The 14,904-nt window shown below is 38.8% G+C and overlaps 1 protein-coding gene across 4 annotated transcripts; it reads right to left on the bottom strand.

Annotated features, from left to right (window-relative positions):
• Positions 1-1,131: 1,131 nt before the first annotated feature.
• Positions 1,132-13,257, bottom strand: LOC105353998. Of its 4 annotated transcripts, none has more exons than XM_020702621.2 (5): positions 13,089-13,230; positions 4,168-4,563; positions 3,944-3,994; positions 3,522-3,647; positions 1,132-1,645 (listed from the first exon to the last, which is right to left on the bottom strand). In XM_020702621.2, exons 1-5 carry the CDS (start codon positions 13,129-13,131, stop codon positions 1,479-1,481), a joined length of 783 nt encoding a protein of 260 aa, XP_020558280.1. In that variant the 5' UTR covers positions 13,132-13,230; the 3' UTR covers positions 1,132-1,478. The 4 variants fall into 4 exon arrangements, with proteins under 4 accessions (XP_020558280.1, XP_011472679.1, XP_011472680.1 ...); XM_011474377.3 differs by lacking the exon at positions 13,089-13,230 and adding an exon at positions 4,707-4,873; XM_011474378.3 differs by lacking the exons at positions 3,944-3,994; positions 13,089-13,230 and adding an exon at positions 4,707-4,868.
• Positions 13,258-14,904: the final 1,647 nt, after the last annotated feature.

Below are 14,904 nucleotides of genomic sequence, written 5' to 3' on the forward strand. Positions count from 1 at the left end.
AATATGTGGAGCCTTTTGTGAAGCTTTATTTCCGGATTATAGGTTTAAAACAAAGAGATTTTGAACCTTTTGGCGACTCAAAATGAGATTATTTTCCGTGTAGCAGTCTTTCAGGGGTTCGGTGTCAGTAAAGCGGAGTTTCATCTGTAAAATAAGGAGCTCAGAGACACGTTTGGGTGTAGAGGATCGCTGCAGCCTTTATTCTCCTTTTCATTAGTTCGGTAAAGAGTTATTGAGGCCGGAAGTCCGAATCTGTGAATATCTTTCTAACTTTACCGAACTCTTTTCATTCACATAACCTGAAGTTCATCTGTCACATTACGTCATGAACCTGTCATCAGATCACCAATGCGGAAGTAAACAGTGTTACATACGCCCCCTCCTGCAGATGAAGCGACCCGTTTGATCATTAAAAAACAAAGATGAATGAAAATAGTCTGTTATATTAGCATTACAACGTTGAAAAAGGCAAAAAGTGCTTCTCCTCCTCAGACAGAAGCATCACACAAACATAGAGATCTGGTCTTTGGTGGAGGAAGAAAGGATTCAAGCAAACAGCTGCAGGGACACCCGATGGCTTCATGTTCATCGGGCTGCAGTGATCCTGCAAACCAACCATCAATAAATAAAACTTTAATAACTTGTGAATCAATCAAATGAGCCTCCAGACATTTGGAACGTTATCAATTAACATTCAGCTCACCTGTTCAGCTACGTTTAGTCGGTCTGCTCTGCTGCTGCACGGCGATCACCTGCTGCTCTGCATGCTCACTTCCACAATAATCTCGTAAATTTACGATTTTTTTTCTCTCGCGCGCAACATTGCGACTTTAATCTCGAAACTTTATTTCAACTTTTATCTCGACAAGACGAGTTTTTTCTCGAAACTTTGTGTCGAGTTTTTTCTCGTCATGATGAGATTAAAGTCGACATGACGACTTTAATCTCGCCACGTTGGCCATAATTTTTTTTCCTCACCGTGGCCCTAAAACTCCGTCGTAACCGGCCTGGGTTTGGGTGTGTGCGTTCTTTTTTTTCTCTCACTCCAAGCGGTTCATAAATCCGGAAACCCTTTATCATAATCTAAAAGTCATTTCAACAAGAAACAAACAAAAAAAAAACTATGCAGCCTATATTTAAATATTGATTTAATTGTCACCAGAGGAAGACAGTTTTACCGAGTTTGTTTATGATTTAGCCAAACGTATACAAATATTACATATTTTAATTTAAATTTTAAAAAAAAATTGAACGGACGGTAACTTAAAAAAGAAAACTTATTACAAGCAAAAATATTCTCTAAAAGCGACATCAATCGCCATCTAGCGGCGCATGACAAAAACGGAACAACCTGAAAAGTCACATTTAAATCATCTTTCATATATATATTTACAGAAAAGCAGAAAGGGTAAACAGTGGATGAAAATGGATAAAATGAGGACTGGGTGGGTGGATTGTCCTGTGCGCCCCTGGTTTGGTCAGGGTCTGAGTCTGCGTTTGCCCTCTTCGTACCTCCTGGAGGGGCTCGGGGTCCGCAGGTTCTGATAGGGTTCGGCCAGCTTCAGTTGATCCGGCCGGGGCGGAGGCCGAGGGGAGCGCTCCTTCTTCTTGGGGTGGGTGTTTGCATAGACGGGGTCTAGTTCATCTGTAACCCAGATGGAAACAAGGAGAACTTTGAAGATTTTTAAAGATGGACACACAATAGAACAAAGATGAAAGGTCCTTTAACGGGGAACCATCTGAGTGGGGCCAAACTGCTGGTGTGTTCATGTTTATTTATTATTATTAATTATGTTTTTATTTTATTTCATTTGTTGGTTTTGTGTTAAAGAACATCTATCAACTGTATTGGATTTATCTCATTGCTTTACTCTTTGCTTTTACTTGTCAGGACCAAAATGTATTGATATTGAAGAAAAACAATAAAAATACAACAAAAACTATATAGACAAAAATTCTTAAACATTAGAATGATCAAATACATAATAAATAAACAAGAAAAGAGTTGCACAAACTTTTTGCTTTCTGAGTCATCTTATTTTTTAAGTGCTTTCATGTATAAAGAAAACGTTGATTTTTCTCCAGTTTCTCCTCTAGCTAAATGAGTGTGATTGACTTTTATCACCTTTGTTCTCGTCTATATATGAGCCACCCGATATAATTTTTCTATGTGAAGACAGAATACAGTAACACATGAAACAAAGCAAAAAATACAACACAACCAGACGTCAAAGTTAAAATAAAACCATGTTTTCATTTTTCACCTCTCCTTATAAAAATGTTTTAAATGTAATCGAAGCCGTGCTCTGTCTGTAAAGCAGCAAACATTCTGCTGCCTTTCAAAATTCACAGGGTGACTTCTCACTGATTCACACTTTATTCACATGAAATGTCTTCTCCATCATTTCCATCATTGAATCAGTCTGAGTTGGATCCTAATGGAAATTTTTCCTGAATCCTTTAATCTGAACTGCCAACCCTATAAAGTCTTTTTGTGCCAAGGTTGTAAATTTGTCACAAATATTTTTCTTAAAACTCCAGCCGTCAAATGTCACTGGGACGCTCCGCGTCAATCAAGAAACAGCTTTTGTTTAAACTAAAGTATGAGAAAAATATGCCTAAAAGATGTTTTCTTTTCCTTTTTTACTAAATATTTTTGATTGATCTTTTAACAGCACATGTACAAGATTGAGACCAAACTGATGTTAATCTAGAACATCTTCCTGTATGTAACATTAACATACATGCAAAAGCCTTTGCAGTGGCAGAAACATTAAAGACAACTCATGAGGCTGTTCTGCTTCTGCTGCTCTGTCTTTTAGGCATTTCCTGTGGTCAGACCACACGGATGACTACTTCTGTGTTAGTCTCACAGTGAGTTATGAAAATGAATTGTAATAAGTCAGAAGGACTTCTTTTTTTGGGTGTTTGAAACAGTAGATAGTGTTTACTGAAGATGGTCTTAGAGCCCCTTCATCACTTTAGTTAGAGCAGGATAGAAAATCATCCTCAGAACAGAATTCTGAGAGATGAAGACAGAGACGGATGAAATCTGATCCAGATGAATGGAAACACTTGCAGAAGTTTTAACTTGGGTTTCTAAAGGGATCAAGTAAATTTTCCTGTTTTTTTTGTAAATAAGAAATGCTCCTGCATCAGAAATGTAATAAACTCAAAGGAGAACTGAGCTAAAAACTTTCATGTGAAAAAGTTGTGGTCAATGATCTTACCAATAGGTAGATACCTTTTTGTGAAAAACTCTCAAATTTGATATTAAATCTTTATACATCTAGACCCAAGCCACAGAGAAAAAAGATATTTTAGTCAAACAGTTTACATGTCATCACACCTCTTAAGCATCCGCTTAGAGTCAAAGTCCATCTGTCAGTATCTTTAAATAGCATTACCTCACTATCTCAAAGTGGGCTTGCTGAATTTGTATCAAGTTTATCTGCAATCTGTAAATGTATCTGCTGTTCTGATGTGCGATCAAACTTTGCAGAAGGCAGAAAGACTGGTACCTCTGTTTCTGAGGCACGCTCTTCTGAAGATCACACACAGAACCATCAGGATGACCACGATGAGAGAAGACACACCCACCAGGAGCCACGGCCACATCGAGGAGGATGGGCTGTTTTCCAGTGGTACTGTAAAAGGAAAACTCAGCGTTAAAAAGTTAAAACCTCTTGACCCACTTTAATAATCTTCACAATTACATCACAAAGTAGCGACATGTGAAGAACACCACCAGCATAAAGGAAGTTTGTAGTGTAACTCTTAGCAAACAGAGAAAAAACCCTGCCCCATCCCTAACATGTCCTGATGTTCTCCTGAAAATGATATGAATGTAAATGCAAAAACATCTCCTATGCATTCAGAGTCTGGACTATTCTATACCAAGTACCACACATCACATGGAGACCAAAAAGAACCACGCACACACCTTTTGTTTCTGTCCTTCTAGACAATGTTGTACTTTCCACTGAGCTCCCCTCTGTAACAATTAATACAAGAAGCTTTCCTCAGTCTTTGGGAATGTGAAGATTAATACTGAGTCTGTTTAAGATGGGACGCTTAAGCATTTCAGAGATACAGAAAGTCTTTGTAGGTCGTATTCAAAGAAGTTTTGTTCAAAGACTGAACTGTATTCTTTAAAACAATACTCACCGATGAACACTTCCACTTGCGTGCTCTTGTTCGTTCTTAGATCAGGAATCTCTGTTACAGTTTCACAAGAGTAAAATCCATTGTTTGCACTGGTAACATTGTGTATTTCCCACGTTGTACAGTTGCACTTCATGTAAGGCTGTGTTTGATTCTTTTGCTCCTGCTTTGTAGTGGAGGTTTCCAAATTACCACAAGTCCCAGTCTGACAGCTCAGGGAATTGTTCTTGGTATCATTGAAAAAAAAAGTCACACGATAGCGGACAGAATCAGCATGAATGAGGCACTTGAAAGTTAGAGATCGAGCAGAAATATTCCACCGTTCCTTGGGTGATCCATGACCTCCAGACTCTCTCAGAAGAATTTCATCTGAATTTCCCACCATGGCTGCTTCTGCCACTGAAGATTTAAAAATAGTTCAAGTCAATCATCACCAAAAGCCATAAACAAAACAGATTTGAAAGTGTTAACACATCAAATCATGTCAGTTCCTTTTGTCCTTTGGTTTAATTCTTAGCTAAAAGTCTGCGCTTATTTCTTACCTGTGAGTAACACCAGAACTGCCTGTTTCAACCACACTGCCATTCTATCAAGTGACAAGTGGTCGTGCTCTGAGTTTCATCCTCTCTCAGCTGCCTTTGTGAAAATGCATCAGACAGAGCTCGACACAAACCTGCGTGTGTGGGTGGGAAGGAGGGGTGAATTTCTCTTAAATGCAGAGTGACAGCGTTGGTTGCTATGTGGGCTGGGGTTTGGGGGGGGGGGGCTGTCTGCGGAAGACGAAAAGAACTGTATATAAGTATGCTATTTTAAAGTATAAAAGATAGAAAAAGAGCTCTCCTAAATACAAAGAGAACAGAGGAACCAGATTCTGCAGTAATTTACAAGCTTTCAGTCGACAAACATCAAAGGGTCCAGATCTTGTTTCACAATGTGAACATCCTGCTTTGGTGCTCAGTGGCAAAGACAATAATGCTCACTGTTTGATTACCCTACGGGGAAAACAGGACAACAAATCCAACTGGGGGTTTGTGAAACTCTTGTGGGTTTTGGTACTAAGGTGCTAAACACATTTACCCACCATGTCTCAGTAGAAAGGGAACACTTGCATTCTGGTGAACCAGCACAAAACTGGTCTTAGAATTCTTTATCCTGTCTTCAACTACAAAGTTATGTAGAGCAAATAGAAGACAAACAGCATTATCACCATCCTTTAATGATTTATGAAAAACAAGGAGCAGAAAAATGAAAAAATAATACGGCTAATGTCAGCACAATGAACTGCTCTGAAATCAAACTTTCCTCCTACTAGCCAAAAATTCAGTTATCAAGTAAATTTTACTGCTGTCGGATCACAGGAAAGAGACTCAAACATGAAGGTATGTGGGGGGGCGTACATATGCTGAAACCTCAGCTTTAAAAGTTTCCTTGTACAGACTGAAAGTAGGTCCCATCTGCTTATGACGAAGACCAATAATCTACAAAATTCTTGCAGCTTTGCATTTGTTCAAAAGGATTTAAGAAGGTTTTAGAATACTTCCTGAACCTTAAATAACTGAGAAATGCTGTCATTGTTTGTTTTATCGCAGCTTGCAGCTTTCTTTAAATCTGATGGTCTCTGATGGTATTTTACCTGAACCAACAATTTGAAGTTTATTGTTTTGTACTTTATGTTTCAACGACTGAACATTTAAAATTATCCACAACATTTGTTTTGGATGGAAACATGTGAAGCCAAGGCTTATTTCCCATACAAACATCACATCTTCCTACAAATTGAAAGAACCTTAAAAAAGAAAAAAAAAGAAGAGGAAAAAACAAAAAAAAACACTTTTTAAAATTTAGAGAGAATATGTGTTATGTGTGGTTTCCATGATAATTTATGATTCAAAATTACTCCAAGATATTTTATTTCATTTACTCTTTCAAGAACAACATCCTCAATCTTACCTCAGAAATGTTTTGCAGTTTTCTATAGCCAAATATGATGTACTTGTTTTTTATTTTTATTTAAAGGCAGTTTGTTTGAATCAAACCATTGTTTGATTATGGATATTTCTTTTGTTATGTCTGCAAGAAGCTTTTCCAGATTATTTCCTAATAAATACAAAGTAGTGTCGACAGCATATATAACACAATTTAACAAATCAGAAACTTTACAAAGGTTGTTTATGTACAAAATAAATAATATATAAAATAAATAATATAGGACCCAGTAGGGTGAATTAACAGAGACGCCATCCAAATGTCACTACCAAGTCTCTGATTAGTCAAAGTTTGACCTGGTTTAATTTTCAACACATGCTAAATCACTATGTTTTCTATGCGGAGCCCAAAAACGGTTAGAAAATGTTGTGTAGCAGCGAGTATGTGGTAGTTTTTTTAATGCAGAACAGCGAAATGCCTCGATTTTTCATTGGAAGTGGCCGCTTGAACATGCGTTGCTGAAAGCAGCTTTACACAAGTTTGTTTTTTAACAAGTTTTGAATTAAATATGTGATCACCTGAGATAAATTGACATGTGTCATACGGTATCAGTTCAGTTACACCTTTTTTTCTCTTGTAGGACATTACCTGAAAAAAGCCGAAGTGGTTTGAAAAAAATGTGTTTGTCTGGAACTCCACACCACAACTTCTTCCAAAGCAGAAATGAAAAGTCTAACGTGTTATGAAAACACAAAGAAGGGCACAAAATAAAAACTGTGCTTCAATTTCAAACTTATTTGAGAACAGACGCCATTGTTTTAAAGTCTCAGGAAAGTGCGCAGATATAAAGTCATTGCAAAACTTGTTTTCGTCGCTTTTCATTTTCTGCAACTTCTCCCCAACACAAAACAATGTGATGATACTGACATTGAAACAGTGTGTCAAAATGTGATGGGATATCAAGAAAAGGAGCAAAAAGTACTGAAAGGAACGGATTTATTGACTGCATCAGCAATGCAAAAGAGAACTAATACACAGAATGACCAACGTCAGGCTAATTCTTAAGAACTGAAAACTACAATGTGGTTAAAAAAGCTTCCTGGTTTAAATGAACGTGCTATGGGGGTCATAGTGGTGTAGTGGTAAGCATGTTAACATCGTCAGTCTCACCCTAGGCATCATCTTTGTCCTCATGCATGTGAGACACTACAGCTTCCTTCCATGGCCCAAAAACATGCTACAAAGTCTCTACAAAGGACTCTAACTTGTGTGTGTACTGTGGAAATGTACAGCACTGCAACACATTGGCAACCTATCCAGGGTGTACCCCACCTTCACCCAACAGTAGCCAGGACAGGCTCATCCAATTCTAAGACCCTGGAAGGGATCCAGCAGGTTCAGAAAAGGAATGCGTGTTGAGCAGGTTTTAAGAGGATCCTTTAATTTTAAGAAGCCCACCATTTCAAGAAAACACATTTCTTTTTTACTTTCTTTGTGCTCAAATAACATGTATCATGTTCAGATTCTTTTTTTTTTTAATTCTGTCTTTATAATTTTTTATTTTACAAACAGCAATTTTGAATAGTTTAAGATATGTGTGATGGACTCTCAGAGAGAAACTATTGGGTTTAAAGTTACAGTTTCCTGTTTCCTTAGAGATGTAATCCTCAATTCACACCAGGGATCTGGCTTCACAGGGTTTTGGGGGTGCCGTTTCTGACCCAACATGCTGCAGTCAACCAGACTTTGGACCAGCACAGGCAACACTCGAGAGCGCCTCCCGGTGGTAACAGTATCTTACAGCACTTGGTGGTCACAGGTCACCTCCAGGGCCTAACTAACCCTGCTCAGCTTCTGAGATCAGACGAGATGTGAAATGTTCAAGGGGCAACCTCGATCTCTGAAGCAACAACTGTGGCCCAAAGTGAACATGTCACCACGAGAATTTAACAAAGTGCAAGACAACTTCCTATTAAAAAACATAAACAAACAAAAAAGTAAAGTGTTAATGTTTCTTTTGTGCGACTATATGCAATTGTTATTATATTTATTATACATTTAATCACATTTAAAATTTTCAAAAGCAATCATCTGAACAATTGCACGGATAGAAAAAAAGACAACTTACAGGCAACATTTTAGAGTTGCATGACAAAAACAGAACAACCTATATACATTATATTTCAAGCTATTTGTTCGATACATATATTTCCAAAAAAAAAGAAAGAAAGTAAGATAAACGGAAATTAATGGTTAGAAGCAGATAACATAAAGACTCGGGGGATGGATTGTCCTGTGCACCCCTGGTTTGGTCAGGGTCTGAATCTGCGTTTGCCCTCTTCGTACCTCCTGGAGGGGCTCGGGGTCCGCAGGTTCTGATAGGGCCCGTCCAGCTTTAGCTGATCGGGTCGGGGCGCAGGCCGGGGCGAGCACTCCTTGCTCTTGGGTTGGGTGTTTGCATAGACGGGGTCTAGTTCCTCTGTAACCCAGATAGAAACAAGGAGAACTTTGAAGGCTTTTAAAGATGGACAGTTTATAAAACAGTAGTAAAACAAAATCTGAAAGATGAATACGGACGCAGATGAAACATAACTTTTGCTTATGTTGAACTTTCATGGTAAAAAGTCATATCAGCGATCTTTGCCAAAGAAAGAAAGCGACTCTCACTTTGTGAGAAGCTAAAAAGTGTCCCACATTTTCCCTGGAATCTTTACACCTCCTAACTCAAGACATGAAGAAAAAATGACATTGTAGTCAAACAATTTACATGTCAGCAAACCCATCAAAGTCAAAGTCCATCTGTCCGCTGTATCTTCTGTTCTGTTTCCAGATAGCATCACCTCACAAAGCTAACGCAAATGTTTGGTGGAAAAATTAAACTTTTTTTGACAGGTCTTCTTTTTTTCTCTTGACCTCTTTATCTCAAAGTGGGTTCGCTGAATGTGTGCAAAGCTTATCTGCAATCTGTAAATGTATCTGCTGTTCTGAAATTAGATCAACAACGCAAACTTTGCAGAAGGCAGAAAGACTGGTACCTCTGAGGCACGCTCTTCTGAAGATCACACATAGAACCATCAGGATGACCACGATGAGAGAAGACACACCCACCAGGAGCCACAGCCACAGTGAGGAGGATGGGATGTTTACTGGTGGTACTGTAAAAGGAAAACTCAGCGTTAAAGACCAACTCCAATAAAAACGATGTTTTTGACATCTTCTTGTGACACTCCTGTCATGACGGAGGATAAATTTAAGGAAAATTTGCACTTATGACATAGCGTTTCTTAGTATTTCTTTTACAAATATTTGTGAATTAGGAGCAAACAAAAAAATTGCAGTTTGAAAAACCTTTTAGATATCATGTACAAACTACAATCGGCAGGCTACAAGCTCCCTGTTCCACTCCATTCTGATGCACCTCTTTGTTTTCCTCGCCGTTGTTGTTACACCTGTAATGTTAGGTTGGGGTTGTGAGGGGCTGTAAGCTAGCAGGAGAGCGTGTTAACATGTGGATAGTGTGGGGACAGGTTTTTCTCCGTACCAACATTTCCCCCCAAACTCAGAGGTGAATTTCTAATGAACTTATGCTGCTCTGCAGAAACTATGTTTTTGAAAACAACTTTTTAAAAATTTTGTTATAAACAGCATGATATTAATTAGAAGACCACTGGGAACACTTTTACAATAGATCAAAAGATGATTGAAGTGGGACGTAAAAAAATTAGAACCTCTTGGCTCAATTAGAGAGCAGAATAATCTTCTCAATCACATCCCAGAGCAGCAACGTGTGAAGAACATCAGCTGCATGAATAAGTGGAACGCCTTGTCTCATCATTATCATGTCCTGATAAGGATGTGAATGATAACGCAGAAACAGCACCTGTGCATTCAGGGACTATTATGTACCACTTACCCCACACCCACACACCACATTGAGACCAAAACAGCACACACATACACACACACACACACACACACACACATACCTTGTGTTTCCGTCCTGCTAGACAATGTTGCACTTTCCACTGAGGTTGCCTCTGTAACAATTAATACAAGAAGCGTTCCTCAGTCTTTGGGGCAAAGGTGGTCCTGACCAGTTTGGCGCCCCAGGCGAATTCCCCTCCCCCGCCTGAACCTCAAAGCCCACCTCCAAGAACTCACGGCCTGTTTATATACTACCACAAGAACATCATATATTGTTTATTTTACTTCATTAACTGATATAGGTGAATATAACCCTAACACCAATTAGGAATGAATACATTTCTGTCATTTCCGTTGGCTTCATGAATGAACATCAATGGAAACGAAAGAACACATTCTTCTGTTTTTTCTGCTCAAGTGTCACATAAAACTGAACAAAAAAGACAAATGATTGTGTATATTGCATCTGAACCACATGACAACGACAGAAGAGCTCAGATGAAAGCTACCAATAGGCTAATTAACAGGACCAGTCTAGTTTAGTGCAAACCTTCATTTGCCAAATATTGCTCAAAATGTTACTCCTTGAACAAAAATTTTGGCTGTCTTAATTTTGGACACCGCCTGTATTCCTTTATTCGTGGAGTGCTTTTTACTTCCTCTTCGTTCTAAACTGGACGCTGGTGTTTCCTTTGATCTTTTGTCCGTTTTCCACAACTTGACTAGACTTTTCTGTCTGTCAAACACCCAGAGTCAAGATAAGTGAGAAGATGGAAACAAATCCACTTTGATGCAGACTCCTATTTTTTTTCTTGCACTTTCACTCAGACATTTTGGGAAAAAAAGTCTCATTTTGTATCTACCCATCTGTGTGATGATTATGAATTATTTTATGATCATATTGTTTTTAAATGTTTTATTTATGGAACATTTAAAGCAAAGACAAATTTAATTGCTAATTTACTCATAATTATGGCTAAATATCACATACATTAGTGTTAATATCCTGACAAATCCAATGTTTTCTGTTTTTCACAACAAGATGAGAAATTTGCACTAGGTGTGGAGTGTCATGTACAATATTCTGTAGGTGGACTGTGTAATATGTGCAACGATCCAGCCCAGCTGTCCAGACCAACTTTGCACTTATGCAGATATCTACGGTCAAACTTTGCACTTGCACAATAAGGATTGTACAGTCCTGATCCGTAAATGTTTTCTATTTTTTTCAACATTAAAAAAGTAAACTTTTACATTATTGTGAACATTTAAAGAAGCACCTATTATTGTTAACATCTCGAGCTAAAGTAGACGCATTCATGCATGCGGGGCACCAATCAGGCTGCCGTAAAGCTATGTTCAAAGCGGGCATGTGACGCGCCTCAAGGAACTTGCTAAACGCAGGTTATTTAACCGATTTTAGCCCCGAATGTTCACACTGGACAAACAGGAAGGGACTTCTTTTTTTCTTTTCTACCGCTTACTAATTCATGAGAGGCTTGGTGCAAAATATCAAAGTGGTGTGAATCTTGTTCTATTTTTTTTCTTTTACAGTTCTATTCTGATACATGAAAGACTTGGTGTCATATAATTCCGGTTGGGCACAAACCACAATGATTAATTTCTGCTCAATGATCAATTTTCAAATGGTTGGCACTTCCATAGAAAGAAATTAACACCATCTATATGTCACTACCAAATCTGAGTCCCTGATCAAAGTTTGAAAGATTTATTCGGCTCAATAGCCGCAAGTTTTGTATGTAGAAAATGGTCTTAAGAACTCACGTAGATACACGCGAGTCCAGGAGTATTTAATGCGGAAGCCCAAAACTCGCATTTACGTACGTTTATGCGCTCCCATGTTCAAAACTCATGTTCACACGTCGCTATGCAAGGTTTTAAGACCATTTTCTAGTTTTATGTACAAAACGCATGGCTATTGCACTCGTGTTGCCAATTCAAGTAGGTCAAACTTTAACCAATCAGGAACTCGGTTTTGGTAGTGACTGTGTGGAACTCACCAAACTCAAAGTGTAGCTTGTGTATCTTGTGAACCCAGACATGCTGACGATCCTGGCAACATATGCGTTTGTTTTTCCAAAAAAGGTAAACCAAGCCACTCACCTGGCAAGGATGCTAACAATGAACCGAACTGTTTCGTGTCTATGTCATGAGATTTTGCACCAAGCCTTGTTCAAATGTAGGTGATGGACATGCGATAGTAAACAAAAGAAAAAGAAGAAGAAGCCCCTCCCTGATTGTCCAGTGTGAGCACCATAATATCTCCGTGTTAAACTCATCAAATGCCCAGTGTGTATAGCAGAAGAGATTGCGCCCTCGGCGAACGCCCACATTGTCCGTAGATTAAACCGCCTCTGCTTTGGGGTCCAGAATGTGGGGAGACAATACAGATGTTGTGCTTCAGTGCTTCATACAAACATACAGAAAGTCTTTGCAGGTGGTTTTCAAAGAAGTCATTTTTAAAGACTGATGTGTATTCTCTAAAGTAATACTCACCAATGAAAACTTCCACTTCCATGCTCTTGATCTTAGTTAGCTTAGGAAGCTCTACTACAGTTTCACAATAGTAAAATCCATTGTTTGCACTGGTAAGGTTTTGTATTTCCCATGTTGTACCGCAGCACTTGTTGGGCTGTGTTTTATTTTGGCACTTTCCTGTTTGCTCCTCCTTTGGTAGAGTAGTGGAGGAATTTGAGTTTCCCCGAATCATAGTGCTACAGTTCAGGGTAATGTTGGTATTTGGATCCTTGAAATAAAAAATCACTCGATAGCGGTTACCATCAATTGGTATGCCACACTGGAATTTTAGAGAGCGAGCAGAAATATTCCACTGTTCCCTGGGTGATCCATGACCTCCAGACTCACTCAGAATAATTTCATTTGAATTTCCCACCACGGCTGCTTCTGCCACTGAAGATTCAAAAAGAGTTCAAGTCAATCATTACCAAAAGCCATTAACAAAACAGATTTTCAAGTGTTAACACATCAAAACATATCAGTTCCTTTTGTCCTTTGGTTATATTTTTAGCTAAAAGTCTGCGCTCATGTCTTACCTGTGAGTAACAGCAGAACTGCCTGTTTCAGCCACACTGCCATTCTATCAAGTGACAAGTGGTCGTGCTCTGAGTTTCATCCTCTCTAAGCTGAAGGGTGAAAGCGCATCAGACAGAGCTCGACACAAACCTGCGTGTGTGGGTGGGAAGGAGGGGGGAATTTCTCTTAAAAGCAGAGTGACAAGAAGTTGGGGGTGGTGTCTTCCTGCAGACGAACTATATTTGAGTGTGCTCTTTAAAAAAAATAAAAATGAAAAAGAACAAATATGATTAAATGTGCAAGCAGCGCAACCGGCCACCGCCGCCTTTGACCCGCCCTCACTGGCTGAGCGGCTGCCACACATGTATTTCTCTTCCCTTCTACCCCTGCATGAGAATTAATTCATGAAAAAAACTACTTTTTATTAATAAGACGACTTTTTATTTAAAATTGTGGCTTTTTTGTTCCATCCATAGCTACTGTTTCATTTTTTGGCCGGTTCTGGGTGACAAACACAGGTATATGTAATTTTTAGAAGAATCAGCAAAAGCAAACTTTTGGATTTCCTTGGCAACAGAGGTTTTTTGTTAACCACGGTCTGCATTCCTGTTACGTTCATATCATATGTAAAATCTTTTTGTTCAGGTTGAGCCAAGGTTTGAAAATTTTCACGCAACACGGGAACGCCACTTTCATGAGGTCGCCACAAAATCTACAACTTCTAAAACCAACATTTTTTCACCAAGTAGCTTCCAAATTATGCTCGAGGAGTTAAGAGGCTATGGATCGAAATCCCTGGGACGAGGTCAAAGTTGTAGCTGCTACTGAGGTGAGGATTTTTGGAAAATTCCAGATGGCAACCCCTACCTAAGGTCAACAAAACTTCACTCAAACAAAAGTTTTATTTTCCCATATTGTGCAAAAATGGAAAAAGTTTTAGACGTCACAAAATGCCCACGAAGCTGTAGGTGCTTTGGACACACCATTCTTTTTTTTGGGCAGTTTCTCCTGCTGTGGTGTCATCATTGGGGGGGGGGGGTTTCACAAAGTCAAAATTTATTTTTTGGTGCGTTCAAATTTTAGGGCGTTTTTAAGTGTAGTGAGGGTGAAATTTTGGCTCAAAGGCGCAGGAAGAAAGGATTATGAAAACTATGTCATGGTCCTTTCTGTCCAGATTCTGCAGTAATTTACAAGCTTTCAGTCGACAAACATCAAAGGGTCCAGATCTTGTTTCACAATGTGAACATCCTGCTTTGGTGCTCAGTGGCAAAGACAATAATGCTCACTGTTTGATTACCCTACGGTGAAAACAGGGCAACAAATCGAACTGGGGTTTTGTGAAACTCTTGTGGGTTTTGGTGCTAAGGTGCTAAACACATTTACCCACCATGTCTCAGTAGAAAGGGAACACTTGCATTCTGGTGAACCAGCACAAAACTGGTCTTAGAATTCTTTATTCTGTCTTCAACTACAAAGTTATGTACAGCAAATAGAAGACAAACAGCATTATCACCATGCTTTGATGATTTGTGAAAACGAGGAGAAGTAAATGAAATGAAATGAAATGGAAAAAAATGAGGCATCTAAACAGCCCAATAAACTGATCCAATCTCTTTTGAAACTAAAATGTCTTCCTATTTTCAGCCAAATATATAGTTTTAAAGTAAATTTTACTGCTGTCAGAACACAAAAAAGAGACTCCAAAAAAACACACACACACATGAAGGTATGTGGGGGGCGTACATATGCTGAAACCTCAGCTTTAAAAGTTTCCTTGTACAGACTGAAAGTAGGTCCCATCTGCTTATGACGAAGAACAATAATCTACAAAATGCT

Source organism: Oryzias latipes, chromosome 4, assembly GCF_002234675.1.
Source record: "Oryzias latipes chromosome 4, ASM223467v1".
In the NCBI taxonomy this organism is placed as follows: Eukaryota; Metazoa; Chordata; class Actinopteri; order Beloniformes; family Adrianichthyidae; genus Oryzias; species Oryzias latipes.